The sequence below is a fragment of the Mytilus galloprovincialis genome, chromosome 5 (genome assembly GCF_965363235.1).
Source record: "Mytilus galloprovincialis chromosome 5, xbMytGall1.hap1.1, whole genome shotgun sequence".
Lineage (NCBI taxonomy): Eukaryota > Metazoa > Mollusca > Bivalvia > Mytilida > Mytilidae > Mytilus > Mytilus galloprovincialis.
This window is the reverse complement of record NC_134842.1, coordinates 52,954,523-52,982,475: the sequence shown is the minus strand read 5'-3', so window position 1 is coordinate 52,982,475 and position 27,953 is coordinate 52,954,523. Positions and strand designations below refer to the sequence as shown.

The window sequence follows — 27,953 nt, the reverse complement described above, 5'->3', positions numbered from 1 at the left end:
CAATCAATCAATCCTACAAGAAATGTGCATTCATGTCTGAGGTGTACTGTGACTCCCATTTTCGAGCACCTCTACAAGAAACAAAATATAGATTCCTCTTATTATCTCTCTTTAGGTGCATAAAGAATTTGGCAATTTCACATGTACAGGAATTAGAAAACCAGCAGCATACAAAAAGATAATAAAACCTTATTTTTAACCAACAAACAAACCATGTTTTTCTAAACCAAAATATGCTAATCTTTCTTTCATGTTTGACAAACACCTTTCAATCCATTTGCATTTTAATCTAAATGCTCTGGATAGGTGATGAATGACGTAACAAAATACACATGCTTTTATTGGATCAACTACATTTTCAGTGCATTCTAATGTCCTGTTTGTAATGATACTTGCTCCGTCATATTAAGCTCACTTCTATCATCATAGACATACTTTTTCGTTCCAACTAATACAAATTTAACAGTTCATTTCTGCCTTTTTCACTTAACGACTCTCTAGTTTTACTTTAATGCCATGTTTTGCTCTCATTACAAGTTCAGGATTTATATCATAGTTGTGTCCTTCGACCAGCTTTACTTTGTATCTGAAAACAATAAATCACTATATAATTTACAACAGTAAAAGTTTTTCGACAACCTTTTTCATACCACTAATAAAAGATTTAGTAACCTAATGGTTGTTTCAAATATATGCATGATTAGGCTCTGCATATATACATGTAACAACAATTTTGTATAACTTTTGCCATCACAAATTTGGTTTCAAGAAACCCAAATTTTCGTTGAAATATGATTTGGTTCTGAAAAATATGTCAATAAATGCTTGTGTTTTCCATAACTTTTTCCTTTTTCACAAAAATATTTTCAAAAACAAACAAAAAATCGGTGAGTTACTAATGTGATTCCTTTCAAGTATGATATAATATGAAAATAGAGTGCCTGCAATTGAGGTACCACATAATATTTGTGGCTGGACATTAAGTGGAACCTTATAACAACAACAACAAAACTAAATATGAAAATATTGATCGAATAATAGTTAACTTTAGTATTTTATACCTACCTATGAACCAACCTGCCTATAACTACTTTTATTTCATTCATAGCAAAATTCTGTCCGATACAATTTCTGTAATTGGAAAATTTGATTTAATTTGAAATATTTAAAAGTTTTAATTTTGAATACACTTCGTAATTGACTTATACTTCTAATTGTTTTAATTTGAGCCATACTATATACGTTTTTTTTTTGGTAGCTGATGAAATGTTTAATCAAACATACTCTTTTACAAGGCTCCACATGAGGGTGTCCAAGTAATCAGATAATCACATATTTTTTGCCGATATAATTGCATAACCATTAATTGTTTTTTTAAACAAGATAATCAAATAATAAGAAATACAGTCCTAGATAATCAAATAATCAAATAATCAAATAATCCTGTAATATTCGGTCTTGTAATCAAATAATCACTATAGAAATGGCCAAGTAACATAAGGAAGCTACCATTTGATTTTTATGGGGGGGCTAGGATGAAAAATTTTGTCCTGCATTTTTTTTTTAGTTGTAATCTCTGTCCTGCCTTTTTATTTTTCACTCTATTCGGTCCTGCCTTCTTTGCAAAGTGTCTCATCCTGCCTTTTTTTTTTACTCAAAACTCCTGTCCTGCCTATTTTTTTCAAATTTCATCCTAGCCCCCCCCATAAAAATCAAATGGTAGCTCCCTAATTTAAAACCGTATGAGGAGTCTCACCTTGGGCCAGCAGCAAATGGAACAAAACTGTAAGGATGTCTTTCCGTCAAATCGTTTTGAAGAAATCTTTCTGGTTTAAACACCTGCAATATAATATTTATTCATATTTTTTCATACTTTAATGACTTGTTTATACTATGTTATATATAATATTTTACTTTTTGTTTTACAACTTCAAGAACTACTGTAGATACAAGTAGTAAATAACTTGATTAAAAGTATGTTGGTTGAAAACCATGGTTTATATTGATTAATATCTGCAATTTGATATTGTACATACTTTGATAAGTAATAAGTTAACATGAATCCCAACTTAAATCTAAAAGGAAAGTATATGGAGCTTAGATATGGTACACCATGTTAATTTCTATGTTATTCCATGGCTAAATTTCCACCACATTTCCGAGGCCCCTCATCGGGGTGTCTTTTAAAGTAATCACATAATCACATTCATAATCATTAACTACTTTCATAAACAAGATAACCAAATAACCAAAACTTCGGACCTTGATTAGCAATTAATCAAAAAATATTTTGTCTGGTAATCACATAATCACAATAAAAACGGCAAAGTAATCACATTATAAACAAGTGAAGGTCGGTGGTTTTCTCTGGGTACTCCAGCTTCCTCCACCAATAAACACTGGCGGCCATGCAATAGCATAAATGCGGTGCTTAAAAGTGGCATTAAAACACCAAAAATAAAATAAATATAAAAAAGGCCATGAGAAGGTTTGTTTTCTGTTATTATTGTAAAAAGATTTTTTTATAATACCTCATGTTCCGGCCAAACATCAGGATGGTGGTGGATCATGTGTTGATTGACATCTACATTTACACCAGCAGGTATTACTACGTCACCAATCGTCATTGGTGATGTCAGCTGCCGTGCGCCCATTGGAACAGGTGTAAACATCCTCATTGATTCTTTTACAAAAGCTGTCAGTTGTGGCATGTCTTGAAGATTTTCCCTGTCAAAATATATCAATTACATATATTGCTACAACATGGTCAAATCCAATCTGTGACATTTGGACCTGATGTCTCATTCAGTTAAAACGGCATATGCCATAAAAGCACGAGGTTTGGCTAGCGACTAAACCAGGTTCAAACCACCATTTTTTCTCGAAATGTCCTGTACTAAGTCAGGAAAATGGAAGTTGTTATCTTATTGTTCGTCTCTGTGTGTGTTGCATTGTCAATTGTTTTTTTTTTGTTCACTTCAGTGTTTCTGTCCTTTCGTAAATTGTTTTCCTCTGTTTAGTTTGTAAACCTGAGTTGTTTTTTTTGTCATTCGATTTTTGACTTTCAAACAGCGACATACTACTGTTGCCTTTATTGATCTTTATTGAACACTGCTTTAAAGTATAAGAAAAAAAATCCTTTCTTCTATTATGTGTTTTTAACGACCTTCACTGGCTATAAAGCCCTCGCATTTTACATTTTCCTTAAAAATGACGTGAGGTATTTTTTTAACTTGACCTTGCAACCTAAGGGGTATCATGCTGGAGCCCCACATGTACAGACCACTCTGACACAGTCAAACCATACAGAATTAATTAATATAAAAAAAAACTGCTTTCAATTCAGATAGTACAAGTAGATGTTTTCATCACTGGTCAGATGATACTAACGATCGATGAATTGGGGCGATCAGAGGAACAGACATGACTAACATTGCAATGTTTTTCATTTAAAAAGAATTCACACTAAAACACTACAGAGATTTCGACTCATGATCTTAAGGCGATGCTTCCAGCCTTTTCAGTTTTTTGTAGCTACATGTTTATCAGACTATTGCCACACTTAAGCTTTAATTTACCGTCACCACCAATCCATTCATATCAATCCTGAAATAAAACCCGCTGCTGATTTACTGGCAACGACTTGATTGAGGTTTTCCTATGATTGTTATTTGCTTTGTATTCTGGTTTCGTTTGACAGCATTCTTAGCTTACTTACCAACTGATTTCTTTGTTGTTTCTTAATAAGTTTGACATTTCTTTATAGACTATATCTTGTTCTCTTGGATATTTCCCAAGCGAGTATATTGCCCAACTTATTGCAGATGCTGTCGTATCATGACCTAGAAATTAATGAAATAAGGAGTATGTTTAATGAAAACTCCTCTATCAATTTGTTTCTCAAAATAAACTAGTTTAACACACCGTAATACGGCATTTGATAAAAGGCAAAGTGGTACGCAATATATGATAATCTAGCCTAAGATCTATAATTAAAAGTTAACTACATAGATGGTCACAACCACTAACAAGATAAATTACAAACTTTGACTCGAATACAATCTTAGTTGACCAGGATCGCAAGTTTTCCTACCGAAGGTCAGTGGTTCTCTATAATACTACCAAATTATAATCTTTATCATCATCGTCAACGAATACACCTAAATCACAATCATCGTCACCAAAAACTCATTAATCATATTCATCGTCACCGAATACTCTTAAGGATGTTCGCTACTCTGTTTGAAAATAACAAGCTTTTTAAAAGACTGTTATAAATTGATAGTATATAAATAAAGAAACTGAAAAAGCAGAAAAAAATGGAGGGTCCGTGAGCTTGTTTTCGAGATATAAACCATTGAAAATTTGGCGGGAAACTATTCTCTCTGGATTTTTCTTTCACTTAACATTGACAACTTTTTTATATATGTATTTAATAAGATAGAACAAATCAACTTCTTAATGAGAATCTAACATACTGAAATAGAAATCTAAATATGTGATTCCTTTATTTACACTACCTTCAAACATAAAAGTATCAACTTCGGCTCGAATATCTTCATCAGAAAGTCCTATTCCATTCTCGTCTTTGGCAGTCAGTAAAATGTCCAAAAAATCTAGATGGCGCTTTGTAGGTGGGCCTTCTTCAATCTATTCATTTTAAACAAATTATTTACAATTAACAATAAACGTATCCATTAGTAAATTTTTCGTTTAATTAACCAATTTTAACATCATTATTTACACCCTACTTGTAATAAAGTGCAGCGGGTACTAACTACGACAAAGAGATAAGGAGCACCGGAGTTTATGGCCAGTTTTTTTTCGAGGGGTCAAACTTTTTTTTCTTCTGTTTATCAGAGTTTTAGTCGTTGTTCAACATACAACGGATTTATTTCGAATTGAAATGTCACATTTGTATAATAAAGTAAAAAATTATAAGCAAAGCAACACTGAAAATTACAAACCTTTTTTTTTCTTCAGTTCTTCGATTAACAACCGATTCCAGTAATTGTATAAGTAAAGATAATATCTTTGGTAAGCTTGCTTGCTAGCTGAACCGTAAAGTCATTATAAGGTAAGGTATAATACCCTCCTCTCGAAGTTGTTTTGTCCTACAGACACTGTCCGACTAGTCTACTATTAAAGGAAGGTAGTTAACCTGATCTAATAATGGCTACACGGTTCAGCAAGCACGCAAGCTAACCAAAGATATAACCTTTACCTACACACTCATTGCAATCTGCTGTAATATGTGGCACACGTCGTGTAATTGCTCAGATAAGTACAAACTCGGTAGGAAAATTAATTCGGGATGTCCCATTCGGGGATAACGGTGACTGAATGGTAGTAGTATTTGTAAACTTAGTGTTTATCATGTTTATCGACAGAATTTAAAACTTTGAACTCAAATTCTAGCATTGTACCAATGTTTGACAAACCTTCATAATAGGTATTGGATTTTATGTGTTGTAAATTGTATATATCATACCAGAACTTTCTTTCTCTTCTGTATAATTCTATTGGAAAACTCATGTGCATAATCACAACACTTTTTATATTCTCTTCCTTCGCTGCTCAAGTTATAATAGACGAAGTCGTGCATTAACCAAGGTTGTCTAAATACAAAAGTGGTTAATAATTCCTTATCAGTAAAGAAATATACCGATGTATATGTTATGAGATGCAAAACGACTTCTCTGTTTCTGACATTTTTTAATTTTCACGTTATGGGAGAGACTTAATATGTTCCTTTATTTCTAGTCCGAAAATTCAATTGAAAAAGGTTGTTTTTTTGGCAGGAAATCTTATAACTGCCTTAATGTCGAAGAGTAAGAAAATAGAAATTGAAGTTTAAATGAATAGTATAGGTTTATATAATCATACAATCAATTTTGCTTTGGTTTGTTAATTATTCCGTCTCTGTGATCATGTGAAAGAAAGTTAATTCGATCACAAGAGTTTATGTGTTCGATCCTCGATCAAGTAAAACCAATACTAGTACGTCAATACTAATAGTTGGTTGCTGTATCTCCACTTTGGAAATTGAAAGGGGTAGATACAAAAATATAAAAATGGAAGAACGTTTATGTCAACATTGTTGTCTAAATAAAATAGATGATGAAGAGCATTTTTTATTTACATGTACAAATAATAAAGATTTGAGATTTGAATTTTTGCAGAAAGATAGAAATATCTATTCCGATATAGATAATATGGATAATTTGGATAAATTAGTTTTATGTCTTTCTTGTCCGTCAATTATTCAGTATGCTGCTTCATTTGTTAAAAAGTCATGGTCACTGAGGAGGGTGGACTCAACAACTGCATGATAGATACATATATGTATATAATGTTATGTTCTTTTGTTGTTTTTTTTCTGTATGAAATATTGTAAAATTATTATGTTGATTTACATGTATGTATATGCCTTCAACCCATATGGGTAAAAATGTGCATTTATATCAGAGTCAATAAACTAAGCACACAGCCTTTAAGCATAAAAACATTGACTTGTAGGAGCTAATAGTTGGAACATGTGACTGAGTAGGACGCATAGTTCATGCTCATAATACATCGACTGTTCTCCTCCCGCTACACATGTAATATTTGCCCCTGTACATTAGTAAGCATCAATTTATACACCCATCTTGTCATTATTGATATATCCTGCTTTTTGTTTATTTTGTCACAAATAATATCAGATGTTTTTTGCATGTCAACACCACCAGTTTATAACGTTTATTATAAGTTTTATCCAATACAACCTATATAGCTATTGGTTGAATTAGTGTGACGTATAGTTTTATATAAAGTCTGATACATATAAGGGACGACAGCAAAAGATCAATGTAAGATAAAAAAAAATTTAATTCAAATAGGTTTTTTTTCTTTTTTTTAGGGGGGGGGGGGGAGGTGAACTGCTGCAAGATTTGGTTTATCCGACATTGATTTTTACATATATCCATATGGGTCAATCATTTTTTTTTCCAAATTGAGTTTAGAACTTTTGATGTCGTCCCTAAACCAACGTTTCTGTGAAATAGTTCAATATGATTTGTGTTCTTGATATTTTTCTACGCATTTATTCAGTCAAATTTCCATGTTAAAATGATTATTGATGTTTTCTTTCTTGTATACTTACAGCAATCTGCTTACTAAAAGAGATGACAGCCTGTTGACTGCATGAACATATGGGTGCTTGGATCTAAATAGATAAAGAGGAAAATAGTTACAATTTTGTTCAATCACTTAATTACGTGAATCTTACTACGGATGGCAAATAATGAATATATCGGACTTAAAATATTTATGAGAGCTCAAGTCATCCCTTGCCTGGGACATCACAACATAAGAAGAAACTGTAAAAAAAAAAAAAAAAATTCTCAAGTTTTCCAGTTTCGTCTTGAGTAGAAAGTGTGTAGGTTTAGTTGAATGCTGTCAATCCGCTAAAAAAACTAACGATCACTGTGTGTCACTTCTGACTGCAGCTTCGTTACATCTGGCGCCACAGTTTAGCAGTTCCTAAATGGTTCGGATTAAACATGTTTCACTGTATTATGCATCTATATCTCCTTACCCTTGGCCTTGAATGTTCCCTTCGTATGAAAATGCACATCTAAGTATTGTATCCAACGTCGTTAAAGTCACATAGGGGAAAATGTCAACTGCCTCGCCACTCTCGGCATTGGGTTTGACCTGGTTCTGTGAAAATAATCGAATAGTTAAAGCTTTTTATTTCGAAGCTCCTTTTCTAAAAAAAAAATAGTTATCAGACGTGAAAGATGATATGATACTGATGAAACTCTAAAATTGTTCTTTCAAAAATGTTCACACTTCCACTTGAAAAGTTTGCAGTAAAAAAGTTTCAAATCAACAACTTGTAATTTAAAAATGGAATGCTTCTTTTTGTAACTTCATTGGGGTGTAAAAGCGTTGACCGAAGTACATTTTGTATTGTCATGACTTTCGACCAATCTTGTAGTCCTATATTTTTTAAGGGGCGTTATTTTGTTTTTTAATTGAAGGATATTTTGGTGGTATAATTGCAAGTATGTCCTCCCCCGTCACATTAGAAGAAAAACAGAAAGAAATATAGACGATTTAAACTAAATTCATTTTCCCCATTACTCTTAAAGAAAAAAATCATATATCCTGGAAAATACTCAAATCAATATATATGTATATAACATATACATGTAAGGTTCCTACTCACCAGGAAAATGTCTGTAACCGTGTTATACACCTTAACATATGGCTTCAGTATTTCAAAATGGAAGGCTGGGGTGAGCAGTCTTCTGTTTCTCTCCCATTTCTTTCCACTAGATACCAGCAATCCATCACCTACAGTTAACATTAACAACACCAAATCAAAAACAAACGAACATTGCAAACTCTTGTAATCGTTTAGTTCAGATACACACATGTTTGCGCATACGATACATATAATCTAATTTTCGTATCCGATACCAATAATTCGCATGATTTTTGTATTATCGAAATGAAGAGATGTGGGATGATTGCTAATGAGACACCTCTCCACAAGAGACCAAAAAGACAGAGAAATTAACAACTATAGATAGGCCACCGTATGGCTTTCAACAATGAGCAAAACCTATACCGCATAGTCAGACATAAAGGTCACGAAATGAAGAAAAAAAAATGTAAATCAATTCAAACGAAGAATTATACATCATTCTTCTTATTGACGCAAGATGAGACACAACAAACCTCGTTTCTTCAAATATAAATCTCCGAAATATTTTCTTCGTCATTTTTTAAAATGCTTCTCTTAGTTCGACATAACATCGTATCGACCTAATACAAAGGCTATAATTGTAAACATTTTACAGTTTTATGGAAACTTGTAATTGTTATCTTATAGTTTGTTTCTGTGTGTGTTGCATTGTCGTCCGTTTTTTGTTGCACTTTAGTGTTTCTGTTGTTTTGTTGTTTTCATCTTGTATTTGATGTGTTTCCCTCAATTTTAGTTGGTAGCCCGGATTTGTTTTCTCTCAATCTCTTTATGACTTTCGCACAGCGGTATAGTACTGTTATTTAGGTACTTTTATTTACCTATCCAGTCCTTGATATACTTATAACTCCCTGCTGTAGAAATAGCCTTTGGTTCGGAGGACTTATACAAGATCTGTGCACTATCTGGGTGACAGATTCCAAAGTTAGGAAAGAAAAACATCACCCATGCGCAGTAAACTTTAGGTCTCTCATTATCCACAATTGATCCAAGAAGTTTGAAATATGAATTAAGATCAGTAAACTGCAAATAGAAAATACATTTGTTTCATAGGCAAGAAACTGTGAGAATTTTTATTATAAATTTCTATAATGTATACAAAAAACGTTGTCTGATCGAATAAACCACCCAATTAGTGTAATTATATGTGTTTGCATGCATATAGTTATTTTTCTTTGATAAAAAAAACTGAAACTTATTTTTCGCTGATTTTAAAATCTGATTTTCGAGCATGTTTTTCATGCACATACAATAAGAAGTACTTTACTTTTTTAATCAATGTTGAACTATGCTTATTGGCATCTGATACAGGAGTCGGTTTTACAAAAATACTTAAGATAAAGATTGATCGTAAGTCATGAACAATTCAGTATTCTTACGATCAATCTTAGTCGTGAGTTTATATGTGAAATCGACTCGAACAAGGAACGTATGATTTAGCAACAATAAGAAATCTCTTGTGTGCTGGTTGTGCTTCAATTACAGGTTTGTGTATTTGTCTAGAATTTGATTTTCTTTTTCCTTTTCAAAATAGTTCTGTATACATTAATACGCATTTGTTAGTCTTATATGATTTTTAATTTTAGTTTCTTGGGTATAATTCGGAGTTTTAGTTTGACGTCCATTATCACTGATCCAGTATAGATATTTGTTTAGGGGCCAGGTGAAGGACGCCTCCGGATGCGTGAGTTTCTCGCTGCAGTAAGACCTATTGGTGACCTTCTGCTGTTGTCTGTTCTAAGGTCGGGTTGTTGTCTCTTTGACACATTCCCCATTTTCATTCTCAATTTTATTAACTCTGAATACACTTACCAAGTGAAGTGAGCCCCATATTGGATGGATTGGACCTACAATAGCTATGTGTTGTTTAAACGATGCAGCTTTCCATTTTCTGTATTTCCTCACGAAAACAGATATGTGCCATAAAAGATATGTAGCAATGGCTATAAGTATGGCCGAAATCAAGTAACTACCTAAAACCATTGTGACTAAATAAAAAGTCAAAGACAGATGTATATTACTAAATGCGAAATGATAAGATGTATAACACTTTTTTTTTGCAATATAGCAGCCATATGTTAATGTGTAAAAAATTAAGGTGCATTAAAGAACCAAAAAGAATAAGGTAAAGGTTCTGTTGTGAGTTTCATATAACTGTTCATTATGCAAACTTAAGTAAGAGTGCAAAAACGAAAAAAATGCATTTTTCAAGTTATAAAGGGTATAAGCTTTAGAATGATAAGTGACTCACTACCCAAATCAAACTCTGTCTGCGAGTTTTGGTTCTTAGCATTGTATAGAGTAACATAACAATGGACGAGGAAACTTTAAAAGACAGAGTGCGGAAATGAAAATGGGAAGGACGGTCAAGAAAAAAAGTACATGATTTAATTATAGACTAAAAATACTAGAATGGTCCGTAGAACTCATTGACTAACCAAAAAGTTATGAATATATCTTTTTGTAATTTTTAGTTTTAAATTGATTTTTACAATATCAAATAAATATGATTAATTGCCTATTGTTTGCCCGACGTACAGTGACAAGTACTTCATGCATTTTTAGGACGGAACAAAATTAACCATAAGAAAAATTAAAGTAGGTACTACAAAGCGTTTTGACTGAGATGTTTGGAGGGATTTTTTTAATGCCACTTAAATAAGAAAAAAACTAATTGGTAAGCCGTGCAACAAACCACTTGTAGTTCCCTCGAAGACAATCTGACAAAATGCAGATTCTTGCATCCATGCTTTTCTTACAAGGATTTCTGACTTTGATGGATTAATTAATGAATTAATAAAATGCACATTTATACCCCTAGGGATTCCTGAAGACATATATACATAAAAATGAGGGGTATAAATTAAACCTAAACATCTCTGGCTTAAATTTCACTAGCTGATGTAATGATTAACAGAACAGGAAGTTATTGTAAGATATATATCCTTGTAAGCAATTCTGCATTTTAATCAGATTTTTAAATAAGTAATTATGTTTTATATACTAGTATACGTCAAACAAATTGTTTTACACATGTATATAAAAGGTCACATGTAATCAATGATGTTATACATGTTATACATTTTGTTCAATTATTTGTATTTCAATATCAAATAGCATGTTAAAAAAAGTACACATGTGCATGATCTTCTTAGTTTTAATACTGATCTTACGTAACTGACCTTGAGTATGTACTTCCACTGGACAGGTATCTATTCTTTTTATCAATTACATTTTTACATCTACCATATATACATAAATTATACACACATGCTGTGGTATGTACTCAGATATTGAACTTTTAAGAAGTTTAAATACCGTATTTGTAAATCATGTAAATATTGGTCTTTCAGCGTAAACTCGTCATATGTGTTACATGTACATGTAGTATGACCGCAGTCGACGTATGGATGTTATCTTGACCCCTGAAAGATCTAGTAAAAAATGACAACAATTTGAAAATGAGACAACAAATAATATATATGAGACAACAAATAATATATATATATATATATATATATATTATTTGTTGTCTCATTTTCAAATTGTTGTCATTTTTGTTATTCCATAAAAATATATATATTATGATGCTTCAATCATATATATGCCTCTTTCAAAATAAAGTCAAAAAAGTAATAAATAATAGCCTGTATTCCTAGTATACGTTTCACATTATACATTTGCAAAATACGAGACCATAACGATCATTGCAGTTATTCAGAATGAGATGAGGATCCATGGTTCGAGGAAAAGGAGCGAAATAACAGTAGGTGATTTTTTTGTATGCTTTTATGATTATCATGATTTTTTCAGTATTCAAATCCAACATTTTTTTTTCAGGTTTATAATCATTTTTACGGAATAACAACCCTTTCAAAATTTCAGGATTTCATGTCTTCATTCTATCATTTAATCAAAAATTTATCAAGTAGATTTTGTCAAATTTGAGCCTTTACTAATTTATAAAGGTTCTGAACCAAATTTTTCTCATTGTTGAAGGCGATAAGATAAATGATTAATGATCAAATTCGCTTCATTTGGGCCTTATTGGATAACTGTCTCGTTGGAAATCATACCACTGATATTGTTTTATACAATCTGTTATCGAGCGTCTCACCAGTTTCGTGCCGAATGTTATGAAAATGATAACCTCTATTTCAAATGAAATTTAACATTCATGATGACGCGAGCTTTCAATGTATATATGTAAAGTGGACAGATTAATAGAAGAAAAACTTAATAGAGATTGTGTTTTCATGTCCCTAGCATAAAAATGTAATTACAAGTGTTGAATGCTTCATTTAGTAGTTTAGTAGGGTTGTAAAAGCATTGACCGTGCGAAACTTTTTAGAACGAAGAGCTTCCGCGCTTCATACGACATGTATTTCGGTCAACGCCTTTACACCCCAATAGATTTACAAAAATGAGCAATCTTAAATAAAACTTATTTTATATCACAAAGCGAATTCCACCAGATTGTGAAGAAAAGTCACGTGACATGAAGTCAACAATGCACGAAATACTCCTTGGTAAAGCAATAGTTCAAGCTTCGGAATACTTAAATGATATTTAAACAAACAACTGTTGTGAAAGACAGATAAGATAAGATAATTATTTTATTAACCTAATAATGTGCCTAAAATTTTAGAAATACAAGAAAAACACAACAACACAAAAAAACAAAGTAAATTATTAAATTGGTTACAGTGATCAAAATATATTTAAAACAAAAAGTAACTTATATAAACAAAGTCATTGATTTTACGTCTTTTTGGCGGCCACTGTGGTCTGAGACTGTGGTTTATGTGTATTCTATATTGGGAAGCCCTCTCACTCATCATTTCTTCCGTCATAGCATTTTACTCTTTTTGCATGATTTATTTTCAGTCATCAAAGACTTTGATGATCTGTTCCCATAAACTTTCGCCCGACGATTAACGCCGAGCGGGCAATAACTCCTATCTGTAATAACGTTGAAAATGTGTTTAAGTATTACATATTTTTATTATTTCTATAAGGTGTGATATAATTAAACAATTTGCAATTCTTAAATTTTTTTGGACATCATCAAATCAAAATTTATGTAATTATATGATTTAATATGTTTTATTTGTTTTTTAATTATGAATTAGTCAGAAAACAAAATCATATTATAAGTTTAAGTAGAATACTCATTTCAGGGGAAGTAACTCTACATTACTTTAATTTCATGTTTTTGAACTGTTTTGTATGGCGAGATACCCGAGTACATGAAACGAACAAAAGCTGCTGCAGTACGTTAGTAAGTAAGTAAATAAATAAGTTAGTAATTATGTTTTGTCGGGCAATTTATCTTCATATGAAGGTGTTAACATTGAAAGGGAAGTTCTGTGCACTTTACTATAGAATATGCAAAATTATATTGATTGCTTGACTAGTCTATTTGACAAAATACTGTTGTGATTGATAAATCTTTTTAATTTGGAGTACTTTTTTAGTCATTTTTTCACACTACCAGGGACATGCGTTAAAATACGTCTTTGCTGGAATGTAGTCATGGTAGTCCCAGGTCTTTTTTTTTAATTTTGATTGGCAGTTTTCTCAGGAGAAAACTTTCTGGTCAGATGGTCAGGGGCCTACTTCGATAACTTGGGTTGACTCGAGTTATAAGGTGAGTGCTTATGCGCATGTGCACAACCTTTCCGACCTACCATCGAATTGACTATCACAAAGGGAAGTGAACAAAAAGTGCTTTTCAATAAACATGATAAAGTTTATTTAATTAAAATAAACAAAAAATACATTATGTTTCAGAAAGAAAAGTTATGCCTATATGCTTTTGATAAAATAGTTTGTTAGTGAAAAAATTGAGAGAAAAAAATGATTCGTTCTCAGGGGCGGATCCAGCCATTTAAAAAAAGGGGGGGGGGGGGTTTCCAACCCAGGACAAAAAGGGGGGGGGGGTTCAACTATATGTCCCCATTCAAATGCATTGATCGTTAAAAAAAAGGGGGTTTCAACCCCCGGAACCCTCCCCTGGACCCGCCACTAGTTCTGATAGAAAAAGATAATTTCTGTTTTATTTATAAACGTCACCGACAGTTGATACACACATGACAAATATTTGTTGATTCCGAAATACAATCAAAAATAAATCCCCCTGGTCAGCTACTTTCTTCGGCTGTATTTTTGGTAAAAAAAAACCCAGACATTTTGTATTAATTTTGTGTTGTTGCATTTATTTGACGCCATCTTGAAACCCGACTCAGTGTTAAAGTCGAGTTTACTAGGGTAGGTTCAAAAGGTCAAACTCAGGGGGTTCGGTGTCAGTCGAGTAAACTCGGCAGACTCTACTATCCCGAGTTGAACGATTCGAAGTATAGGTTATCGTGACGTCCTTTGATTTTCGGGCATGAATATCTCAGCAAAGTAGTGATTTTCAATTTTGGTCCAGTTTTGAAAAGGTCAAAAATTAGTATAGCTGAAGCTGTTGAACTGAACTACAAACCCCCTTAACATAAGTATTTTGAGTTAGAGTCGATAGACTTTTACATGATTTTAATATAGTTCGTCCCAAAATTAGTACCAACTACACTGTAAACATAAACAATTTTCTTTGTATAGAGCAGGTTCGGGTTTTTTTAATTTGCGTTTTTGTATCTGAAAGAAATGCACTACTGTATACGAAATAACTTTGTTGTTGATTCTTAGTTTTATTGGAACTGCAGGCTGATTTGCATTGAGTGTTGCTAATTTTTGTTACCTCTACATACATTTTGGGTGTTAAATCCTTTATTTAAAAGTGTGACACAGGCTAGGAATGGTATTAATCATAGTTTTTATCAACAGTAGAGTTTTCTATCTAGATAAGTTGTAAACATTGATATATATCGAGGGGGGAGGGGGGGGGGTCAGTGGCCCTTGACCCCCGCTTCCTTACCTCCAACTCATAATTCCCTCACCATAACCTTAATTTCCTCCGTACTTTCCGACGAAAATCGGTAAAAATCTCAGAAAAAAAGCTATTTTACTCCCTTCTCCCCAAGTTCCCGCCCGCTTCCCTCTTTGTTGAAGGCCATACTGTTACTTATAGTTGCTTACATTCACATCGTTTGGTCCCTTAAGTATGGTAGATAGTTATGCAATTGGCAATCAAAACGCACACTTCCTTCTTTCTATATAGTACATAATTGACGTGTATAGAATTTAAGGCAGAAAAAGGGAATTTTATATCATTATAATTACAAAAATGTATTGCGAAATTGTCCGACTTGTAAGCAAATAGAGCTCAATTATGACTTAACATGACTAGTAATATATGTTTTTAGAAATCTAATTATTAATCAATTTTATTCTGGATTCCTCTGATATCATACGCGATCTCTTGATTTTATATTGGTATGAAGTACGACAACAACATACATTGTAAAATGGTCTATATAGCACTATAATGATGGCAATATCAATAAACAGACAAACAAAAAACAAACAGTTTCATCTTTTATTTAACAATCTCAAGGCACTCGTCTTAAAACAAATCATTGTAACGATGTAGAATTAATGTTGGATATATTAAGATTCATTGTTTGATCTGAGAGAAGTTTCCAGTCTGGGTACTCATGTAGATCTAAGAAAGCTGCTCCATAGGTTTTGATGGCCACTGTCACAATTATCACACAACTGTAGTTTTGTAATACTCCGATCTTCATCTGAAATTAGTGTTATATTTAACTTTACAATAAAAGCGGGAGGTTTAGCAAGCCAGAAAACCACCACCCACCATTTTTTAATAAAATGTTTGTAACAAGTCAGGAAAATGACAAATGTTATCTTATAGTTCGTTTCTGTGTGTGTTGCATTGTCGTTTTTTTTGGTTGCACTTTAGTGTTTCTGTTGTTTCGTTGTTTTCCTCTTATACTAGTATTTGATGTGTTTCCCTTGGTTTTGGTTTGTAACCTGTATTTGTTTTCTCTCAATCGAATTATGACTTTCGAACAGTGGTTTAATACCGTTGCCTTTATTTCGTACTAGATCGACCCACAAAGTCGGATGTTTTATGTTCTAGTTTACAGGGTACACTCAAAAGAGAGACTAGTCACCCTATTCGAAAAAGTAATTCATACTCATGATCAGAGCCGATAAGTTTTTGTTCTTATTTCTAAATGCCGACTGAATGGTATGGAAGCAAAACATTCCAAATTTGAAGTTTTACAGTTTAATTCAAACCGGGATCTTATCCATGGCATCACACGCTCGAGGTTAGGAGGGTACGATCACCTCACGTAAACACGAATTTAGAGGATTTTGGTTGATCTTTATTATTCCCTTTTCATTTTTAGCCTAGTCTTTCATTTTTGCTAATGTGCTTTGTTTCTATGCCTTTTGTGTTTCTATGTTAATTCTAAAAAATTATAATAAATTCTAAAAAAAGTTCATCGGAAGGTACCCAGAACTTGTTGATAAATATTCCGTATCAACTTCACAAATAATACACGATGGTCTTGAAGTATAGATTTTGCGTACTGACGTTGTTTATCATCTTAATTACGTGTTATATTATTCTTTTATTTGTCTTTATTAATATTACTTTTACTGTTGTCTGTTTTTAGAGATATCCTTTTGACGTAACTCTGTGCTTATGTATCCCATCATACTTTGAACGACAAAATTATTTTATGATGTGACTCTGTACCTATGTATCTTGTCATACTTTGAATGACAAAATTATTTTATGATGTGACTCTGTACCTATGTATCTTGTCATACTTTGAATGACAAAATTATTTTATTCATTAATATTACTTTTACTGTTAACCAACTTTTTTTGTGATATACATTTTACGTGACTCTGTACTTATGTATCACGTCATACTTTGAACCACACTATTATTTTATTTATTATTATTACTTTAACTGCTAAGTCAGTGTTTGTTATATCTATTTTGCGTGACTGTATTTATGCATCCCGTCATACTTTGAACGACAAAATTATTTCATGTCTACCTGTGCGAATTTCAAACGCGCAATTTTACACCAGTACCCATACCCTCCTTCCTTGACGGGTGCATTTTACTTAGACAAATATAATCGTATAATATAATCAAAATGAGGATGTTAATTTGATGTATGCCTTTTTGTGCTTCTTCGTTACATTTAATTGTTGTTTTTATAGTGATTAAGATGATAACACAATGTTGACTACTGTACCCCTATTTTTGACATTTTTACCTATTATGTCTGTTTGTTTTGTTCACGCATCGGTGACTATATAATGGAATTTGATGCGACTGTCATACAAGTGAGAGGTTTAGCTAGCTATAAAACCAGGTTCAATCCACCATTTTCTACATTTGAAAATGCCTGTACCAAGTCAGGAATATGACAGTTCTTGTCCATTCGTTTTTGATGCGTTTTGTTATTTGATTTTGCCATGTGATTATGGACTTTCCGAATTGATTTTCCTCTGAGTTCAGTATTTTTGTGATTTTACTTTTTACATATGCTATGGCTCATTACTTATACACTCCGTCATTTTGTTCTGATAAGTTTTTGTATTTATTTTTGCTAATGTGCATTGTCTATGTTTTTTTTTGTGTTCCTTTGTTACATGATTTTTATATGTTTGTTTTTATGGTAATTAAGATTATAACACAATGCTAACTGCTGTACCCTATTTTTTGATATTTTTACCTATAATGTTCACACATCGTTGTCAATGTAATTGAATTGACAGGTGTAGCTAGCTATAAAACCAGGTTTAGTCCACCATTTTTTTTAACATAAAAAATTTCTTTACCAAGTCAGGAATATGGCAGTAGTTATCCATTCGTTCGATGTTTTTGAGGTTTTGATTTTGCCATTTGATCTTGGACTTTCCATTTTGAATTTTCCCCGGAGTTCGGTATTTTTGTGATTTTACTTTTTGGTAATATAGATCCTCATGATTGTATATATCCTGTGAATTTATTGTTTTGGTTTTAAGCATTGTTATGAAGGAGAAACGTGTCGAAAGTTCCATTTGAGTTTTATTTGAATATATTGGTGTTAAACCAGAAAACATAAAAGCATATCAGTTTCTTACGAAGATTATTTTGTGTTGTTGTATTCTTATTTTCTTTTAGACCATATACAGTATAATTGTTTAAAGGGGCATACGCTACCAGACATGAAGAAATGTTACAATAAGTGTTTTTTTTTCAATCATTAATGAAAGTGAAATAGTCCAATAAAAGTTCGCCAATATGATTCAATTTTGTCAAAATAAGCTAACATCAATGCTACATTATTCACTTAAAAGTGAACAGTCCGACCTCATTGAGTCCGTATTCATAAGACCTTCAATCTAACCTCTAAGCTAGAGATGGATTACGCATGAATTAAGCAAGTTCAGTCATGAAAAGAAAAAAAAATATGTCAAATCTGAAAGCGAAACAAAAGTTAATCATTAGATTGACTGATTCGATCTACAAACATTCATTCCTATACAGGTAAAAACGATCATTTTTTAAAATATGTTTTTTTACCTAAAATATGAAATCAAACAAAACTACAAAAATCCAATTGCACGAGTTCGCTATCTATATATAGCTATTTTTAGATTTATACCGGGTTATATTACAGTCAGCAGTCTTCGCAGGTCAACTGGATAATTGATTAGATGGCATCTAAACCAAATACACATGAAACGATGAGACATATCATCGAGCTCATTCCTTGTTAATTGATTATTGTAGACTTTCTGTAATTTGGCTATATGTTTTAGTATGTTATAAATCAAACATTAGAATTTGATTTAAATCAGTGAACATGAATTTAACCGCCAATGCCTCATTTAAACTATCTTCATTAAATTTAAGTAAGGGCGCTTTGCAAGTATGACAATGCAAAAATCATGATAACTGACAAACAATTCTTGAATTATTACCAGACGTTTTCAGAAATTCGTTATTTATACGTAATGTTGTTTTTCGTTTAGGTTTATGGTTTAATTCAATTGTAAGGTTCTTGTTATGAATATATAGAGTATTAAAATTATTACTTAGTGATAATAACCCCAAGTTAAATGATTAGATTCTAAATTTTACTCACCATATCAGTAACTTTAAGGTACCCGTATGAAAATGGTATGATATTTGGCGGCGTAGATAGAGGAAGCATAAAAGCAAACGAGCAGGCGACAGTAGCAGGTAACATTAAATATGTACCAGCAGTCTGTATGAAAAAAAACTCATTTAACTCATTATCCCAGATAACGACAAAGTCAGAAATGGTTATTACTTACGAATTTTTCGAAAAAACTAAGGATTATTTTATCCAAGGAAGAGATCACCTGAGTCGTATTTGGCACAACTTTTTGGAATTGTGGGTCCTCAATGCTCTTCAACTTTGTACTTGTTTGGCTTTATAACTGTTTTGATCTTAGCGTCACTGATGAGTCTTAACGAAACAAGCGTCTTGCGTATTAAATTATAAGCCTGGTACCTTTGATAACTATTAACACATCTCCTTATTTTTATATTGTTATACTCATTTTAAACAATCGTTGCATGAAATATGCAAAGTATAGGTTATCGTTGTGATAGAAAATAGAACTTGTATGTAATTTTAAAGAGATTGGGCTGTTTTCTTGAACTTACAGTTTGATGGTTGCTAGTGAATCAGTATACAGACAGTTTGTGGAAGTGGATAATAAAAAGAAAATCACAAAAATACTGAACTCATAGGAAAATCTAATCGGAAAGTCCATAATCACATGGCAAAATCAAATGACAAAGCACATAAAAAACGAATGGACAAGAACTGTCATATTCCTGACTTGGTACAGGCATTTTCAAATGTAGAAAATGGTTAATTAAACCTGGTTTTATAGCGCTAATCGTATCACTTTGTTTACAGTATCATCAAATTCCATTATATTTACAATGATGCGTGAACAAAACAGACATAATAAATAAAACAGTCAAAATATGGATACAGCAGTCATCATCGTGTAACAATTTTAAAAGGAACAATTTAACAGAACACAAAAACATCTATCTACAAACACATTCATTGATTCGCGTGTCTGACGTCAGAAAATTTTATACGTCACATATTTTTGTCGTTCAATGTTTATACAAACAGTTTTAAAATTTCAAATGGGCAATGTTAGCATTCAGGATTAAAAAAAACAAAAACATTGTCTCTTTTCTTACAGTTTGATAATTGTTTGTGAATTAGGATACAGACAGTTTGTGGAAGTGGATAATTAAACGCGTCTGATGGATGACAAAGGTGACCGTTGAACTTACCATGTTTGCCAATACGAGAAGGACAATACTGCATGCGGCGATATTTCTAATTATTTCGGTTGTCAAGGAAACAAAAGTACATATGATAAATATCATAATCCAAACGGGTACGTCTCGAAATACTGACAGCTGTGCACCTAACCATAGTGATAGTCCATATTCCTTAAAGACAGAAAGAATTATCTACTAGAAAATAAATGTCACCAGCAAAGAAACATTGGATATTAAGAGGTCAATTACTTTTGTTTATTAAAAACACCAACACCTGACTACGCTATTGGCTGTCGTTTGAATTTAGATTTGATACTCCAATGCCAAATATCTTTTGTTTAAAGGTCTCTAAAACGTGGTTGAATTGAGCATACCATATATGAAGGTTATCACTATTATGACGGAAACACACGATGTGTTATTAGTATTCAGTTTCATATTCATATATGCATGTTTACAAGTATTCCTTGAAACGGAATAAACATAAACATAGTCTTAAGTTTGCCATTGGATCCACCTAAAACGCCATTAGCTGTCAAATTCATGTTCAGTTCATCCATTTGACTCAAATACCTCATATTTAATTTGTAACATAATAAAACGTTTACCCAAATTATAAAAATGTCTATAGATAAACAAATTACAATGCATGTGATCGAAACCTTTGTTTCACTTTCAATATTGAGATTTGTTTCCTTTCAGCAAACGAACATACCTAATTCATGCGTAAACCATCAATAACTAAAGTGTTAACGTGGAGGTCACGTGAATACGGATTCAACGAGATCGAAGTATTCACTTGTAAGTGAATATTTCATCATCGATTTTTCTAAGCTTATTTTGACAAAATTGAACCAATCTGGCTGCTAAAAGCGTATTTGGTAGTTAATGTCCCTTTTAGAATATTGCAGTTATTATCTTTCTCACCCCAAAATGTTTGTTCATCATCTGATAAAGAATTCTAAATGTATGAATCATCACAATACCTCTTATTTCATTGATATATAACTAAAGAGTACATCGAAGGTATTACATGTTTGATATATATTTGACATAAAAGAAGATAAAATCTTAATAAGAATATTTTCATACTCGACATGCGAACGCCAGAGCAAGTCCACCACCCTGTAGAAGTGTAACACCCCATGGTATCTTTTGCACTAATGTTTCCCAATCTAGAAGTGGAGGTATTTCGTTCGTATCGTCCTTGCCTAAAACAAATTGACCATGTAGAAGAATTGTGGACACTTTTAAGGGTGGTAACTTGAATCAAACCTGTAACTTGTAACTTTCATTTCTCCAGAACCTTTTAGGGATATATAATAACAATAACATATATTCAAAACAATGAAATGAATGGAATGACATAAGCAATGGTATAATTTTTTTGTTTTTATTGAATTTAGAAGTGACCTGTTTTATTAGGTTTTAACTTACCGAACTGATCTGGGGTTGAAGTCATAAAACTTTGCTCAGTGCTCGGAGCACAAAAATCATGCTCGAAACATGAAATCCAGCATTTTGATTGGTTGATTTTCGAGTACGAGTACAAAAAACTGACTCGAAAGTTTTATGACCGCAAGTGTCTAGTTCGCAAGTTAGATATATTCCATTATGAAACTTATTTAGTAGATAAAGGCAGCAGTAGTATACCAATGTTCAAAAGTCATAAATCGATTGTGAGAAAACAATTCCGGGTTACATCCTAAAACCGAGAGAAACACATCAACTATAAGAGGAAAACAAAGGAACAACAGGAACACTGATGAGCACCAAAACCAAACGCCAACATACTTAAAAACGAACTATTAGATAACAAATGCCATATTCCTGACTTGGTACAGGATATTTAAAAAAAAGTGGGTTAAACCTGGTTTTACGGCTAGCCAAACCTACGGCTTATATAAAAATATCGCTGAATGACAACATCACGTGACAGAAATTCAGAACAAACATTCATCGCACAGTGTATGTTTTCTATATGACTCGAATTATGAACAGCTGCACACTCACTCCAGAAATTTGATATTCAACGCTCAATACAACACGTGTTTTACATTTATTGTTTTGTTACATCGGTTTTAGCTAAACAATTGTCGGAAACAAATATGTTTTCTCTAAGAATTGGAAATACAAAAAAAAATGCCTTTTGTTTTGGTAAACATGTGGTTAAGTCAATTAAAAAAAAAACTGCCTTTTGTTTCGTTAAATTTTTGGTTAAATTCAAATTGAAAATAAACAACTGCATTTTGTTTCGGTAAATATGTGGTTAAGTAAAATAAAAAAAAAAACTTATATATACTATTTCGTTTTTTTGGTGATTATGTTTTTGTTTTTGTTTTGTTTTTTGTTTTTTATGAAATCGCTATTCTCACAAGATATAACGTTTGAATAGCAAGACTTGATTAGATTACACGGTCGAACATTAAGGAATATAGCATGGTCTTCCTATGAACAAGCTAATAATGCTAGAATTATATGTACCTGTATCTAACTAATAATGTTACTACAAAATTGAGTTACCAATAGTTCATAATTTAAAAAATAATGTGAACGTTGCAACATTTACCTGTCGCAGTATTCAATCGCCTTCTAGAAGGAAAAATAAACTAGCTAGTAGCGATCATCATTGCTGGTACTGCATCTGATACGTACCTGTACAAAAATATAATAATAACACGCAGAATATCAAAAGATAACAACAAAGAACACAACATAGAAAAAGATAACAAAAGGTTATTCTAATAATAAAACATATATCAAAATTTAATATCTTGGAAAGATGTTGTACTATGAGGAAATCAGTATGATAGGTGTAACCCCCATTTAAGCTTAGCTTCTTTGTGTCCACAATCTCAGTGTCAATTCAGTTACAGAATTTTCCTTGGTTATCAATTTATTTCTGAGACTTTTTAATCTCTTTCCTGTTTGTTATTTTGTAAACTTTATACAAGAAACAACTACTCAAATATATAATTCGATATTAGTTTTGTTGTATTCGTCTTTTTATATCGGCTGGTGTCTATGGGAAATTCATGGAAAAGGACATCATTTTTGATGTTAAATTATATTTTTACATTTTATATTTTTGTGCTATCATTATTATACTCATAACAATCAAACTTTTTGTCTTATGGGAATGTTAAAGATATGTTTATTAGGCGCGGAACATAGCATTTTAAAAATGGTTTCCAACAATTGCAAGTCATATGAAAAGTGAGGCTCCAACCATATGTCCCCATACAAAAGCATTAGTTGTCAGACAAAAAAGAGGGTGCTAACCCCTGTAAGCCACCAGGATCCGTCACTGCTTAATATCTAAATATTAGTTTTATGCCATGGATATGGTTAATTGATTGTTTGTGTTTAACGCCACTTTCAGCATCATTGGATACATTGTGGAAGCTAGTGTTGATTGGTGGAGGAAACCAGCGACATTTGGCATGAATTGCAATAATATTTGATAAAAATAAGAGCTGAACATACCTGCCACGAACGGATTTTAAACACCCATTCTCACGGTTGACAGACTAGTGATACCGTAAATGAACTATACTTGGCCCCCGAGGACCTCACATACATACGAAGATAACAGATGAAGGAAGTGTAATATAAACAACACTTTCATAAATAATATATCATAAAACAATACATATGTTACTGACGAAGCTTGTGTACAATGGATGATACATAATTAAATTTTGTGTAAATTGAGTAGAATTTTGCACAAACTCATATTCCAGTATAGATACAAATTTCTCTCTAACACGTACCATTTTTTAAAGAAACCACCCCAGCCAGGAACGAATTCTGGTTCTAACGAAAACCACAACAACACTAGCATTACTTGATGAACACATACCGCTTTCTGTGGTAAACTAAACCAATAGTTACATTCTATTCAACGATAGTAGTTTAAGTGAAACAAGAGTCGAACATTGAACCAAAGAAATTTATCAAACTCATATATGAAAATGCCTTATATATGACGAAACATGCTCCTGAAGTACTAAATTAACATATGGTAGGTAATTCTAGATGGTTTTAATTACAGTTTACAATTTACATCATACGTCAGAAGTGAATTACAGTTTACAATTTACATCATAAGTCAGAAAAAAACCCTCCAAAACAAACTGTAGAATAAAAAATTAAGTGAACCATACATTTCTGCAACAATTCTTGATCATTCATATATATTTTTTAAAATTCTTAGTATCGTAGTTTCGTTTCAATTGATTGAAAAAAGATTAAAACAAAATACTTCGGGATATCTGTAATTGATTTCATTCACGTCATATTATTTAGTTACAAGTCTCATTGATAATCAAACCACATATCTTTATTTCTATATTGTTTAAAATCACGAACGTCATTTTATCAAGAGGAGATAAGTAGAGTGTTATATCGCACTATTACTTACTTTATTTCTCCAAGACTATCATACTGTTTATTAACAATACATTTGATTCTCTCTGAATTGTCACTTGTTCTGGCTTTTGTGAAAAGAGACCTTGAATGTTATATATTGTAAATGCATATTGGTTTGAATACATGGAAGAATGAATATCGTATTATCAAATAAATGGAGTGATGTTCTCTAAGACTTTGAAATATAGTTTATTAAGTTGTTTGCAATTTGGAAAAATACTTGTTCAAAGTATGTGACATTGTGTTATTTTGCAAACAGTGAAGAGACATTATATATATTACATATAGCTATTATATTTTTAAAACCTTATCGTGATTGTAACCACGATATCGAAAGACAAGAACATTGACTTGATTAGGTGACTCAGTTATGGTTTATCTTGTTTTACATTTTAAATAAAATGAATCGTAGAGGGTTGTCTTAACTAGGATATGGATGAGGAGTTCTTCCATGTTCTATTTTTTCCCTCGGCATATTTCCCTCTTATTTGTTTTGCCTTTTTCTGTAGAATAAATCGATAATTTTCTATTCTGAAAATATCGCCCGAACCCTCCTTTATGATGGTGTGTATGTATTGTATCGTTCGATCAGTTAATACAAAAATGGTGCCTGTTGAAGATAGATCAAGTACTTGTTCTTCTGCATTTTAAAACCAATATTAGTTGAAATTTTAAACGAGAATTCTACATCCAAATATCATCTATTACCAACATTTTTAGGTCCATAAAAATTTTAAAACAAAAAATTAAAATTATTATGTAACAACGCTTGTACGTTAATATGAGTATGTTTGTATTATATCCTAAAACTCACCTCCATCCAAAGAACATAATATGTAGAATCACCGGTAAGTATGTTTGTATTACATTTTAAAACTCACTTCCATCCAAAGAACATAATCTGTAGAATCACCCATAAGAATGTTTGTATTATATTTTAAAACTATCCTCCATCCAAAGAACATAATCTGTAGAATCACCCATAAGTATGTTTGTATTATATTCTAAAACTCTTCTCCATCCAAAGAACATAATCTGTAGAATCCCCCATAAGTATGTTTGTATTATATTTTAAACTCACCTCCATTCAAAGAACATAATCTGCAGAATCACCCATAAGTATGTTTGTATTATATTCTAAAACTCACCTCCATCCAAAGAACATAATCTGTAGAATCACCCATAAGTATGTTTGTATTATATTTTAAAACTCACCTCCATCCAAAGAACATAATCTGTAGAATCGCCCATAAGTATGTTTGTATTATATTCTAAAACTCACTTCCATCCAAAGAACATAATCTGTAGAATCACCCATAAGAATGTTTGTATCATATTTTAAACTCACCTCCATTCAAAGAACATAATCTGCAGAATCACCCATAAGTATGTTTGTATTATATTCTAAAACTCACCTCCATCCAAAGAACATAATCTGTAGAATCACCCATAAGTATGTTTGTATTATATTTTAAAACTCACCTCCATCCAAAGAACATAATCTGTAGAATCGCCCATAAGTATGTTTGTATTATATTCTAAAACTCACCTCCATCCAAAGAACATAATCTGTAGAATCACCCAATTCATTAAAACGCTGACTATGGATATGGGACACCCGAAAATAAACCATGAAGCAAATGCTATACCGGAATTATCACCAGACAATCTGCACAAAAAGTTGTGAACAAATAGAACATACACTATATCATGCAAATGAATAATTTTAATAAACAATAATCAAATAGTCCTGATATAATAGACAGGCGATTTTTATTCAACCTTAATGAAAAGATATGTTAGGCCTAAAATTAACTATTAATTAACTGTTAGCATTTAAGTTTTATGACAATTTGAATGTGTCCTCTTTTCCTAAGTTTGCTATCCATATACAAAATATTAGTTAGCAATCAAAATACCTGACACGTTAGATGTTTAGCAAGCTAGGCTATTTTAACAGGTTTCAGTACTTTGAACATAGAAAGAGGAAACAACGTAATGCCATCACAACAGGTACATATATAGCTATCAGCGTTTATCCAAATGTACTAGTATGCTAGTACTTGACTTAATTCATTTCCTAACATTCACTGACATGTAGTATTATATTCAGTACGTTGTTAGAGTTTAATATGAGTTCAAAAGTTCAGTTCATTTAATTCTTGTCATTGCTTCAATTTTAATTTAAATGTACATAGACCATTAATGAAACGATTTAAAATAAGCAGGTTATGTGAACCTCTCAACAACAACCTTGTCAAACAATGTCAAACATTATCTTAAAATATTCATGATGCATAATTACCATTGTTTACTGCATCAAGATTTAATAGAAGCCTTCAAAAACTGCTATTGTCTGTGTTATTTTGTTTCTTATGGACAGGTTTCTCATTAGAAATCATACCATATTTTCTTGTTTTGAAATGTTAAACATTTCCTTATTTCTATCGTATTTAATTTAAGTCAGATTTGATGGTAGAAATTATGGAATTACTAGTGTTATTTACATTTTGTTATTAATACTATTACGAAAGTTGAGCTTTATGTAAGCAGATATAGCTTAAAAATTAAAATCACAAAAATACTGAACTCAGAGGAAAATCAAATCGGAAAGTCCCTAATCATGGCAAAATCAAATAACAAACACATCAAAAACGAATGGACAACAACTGTCATATTCCTGACTTTGTACAGGCATTTTCAAATGTAGAAAATGGTTGATTTTACCTGGTTTAATAGCGCTAAACCTCTCACTTTGTACGACAGTGTCATCAAATTCCGTTATATTTACAATGATGCGTGAACTAAACAGACATAAAATAGTCAAAATATGGGTACAGCAGTCATTATCGTGTTACTTTTTGAAAAGAAACAATGTATCAGAACACAAAAGCATCTATCAGATTAAAATAATGACTAGACAAGAATTGTTAACATAGTAAAGGGATATTTTTCAAGACAAAGCCATGAAATAATGTGTATAGCAATACAATGATGGCAAAAAAACC

General features: G+C 31.9%; 1 protein-coding gene across 2 annotated transcripts; it reads right to left on the bottom strand.

Moving 5' to 3' along the window:
• Positions 1-322: 322 nt before the first annotated feature.
• LOC143076024 (cytochrome P450 4F4-like) lies at positions 323-11,545 on the bottom strand. Of its 2 annotated transcripts, none has more exons than XM_076251635.1 (13): positions 11,428-11,545; positions 10,067-10,242; positions 9,076-9,277; positions 8,216-8,343; positions 7,580-7,704; positions 7,145-7,207; positions 5,492-5,618; positions 4,521-4,650; positions 3,719-3,842; positions 2,532-2,727; positions 1,757-1,839; positions 1,066-1,131; positions 323-586 (listed from the first exon to the last, which is right to left on the bottom strand). In XM_076251635.1, the coding sequence occupies exons 2-13, from the start codon at positions 10,235-10,237 to the stop codon at positions 487-489; spliced, it is 1,515 nt and encodes a 504-aa protein (XP_076107750.1). In that variant the 5' UTR covers positions 10,238-10,242; positions 11,428-11,545; the 3' UTR covers positions 323-486. The 2 variants fall into 2 exon arrangements, with proteins under 2 accessions (XP_076107750.1, XP_076107749.1); XM_076251634.1 differs by having other exon boundaries at positions 11,437-11,527.
• Positions 11,546-27,953: the final 16,408 nt, after the last annotated feature.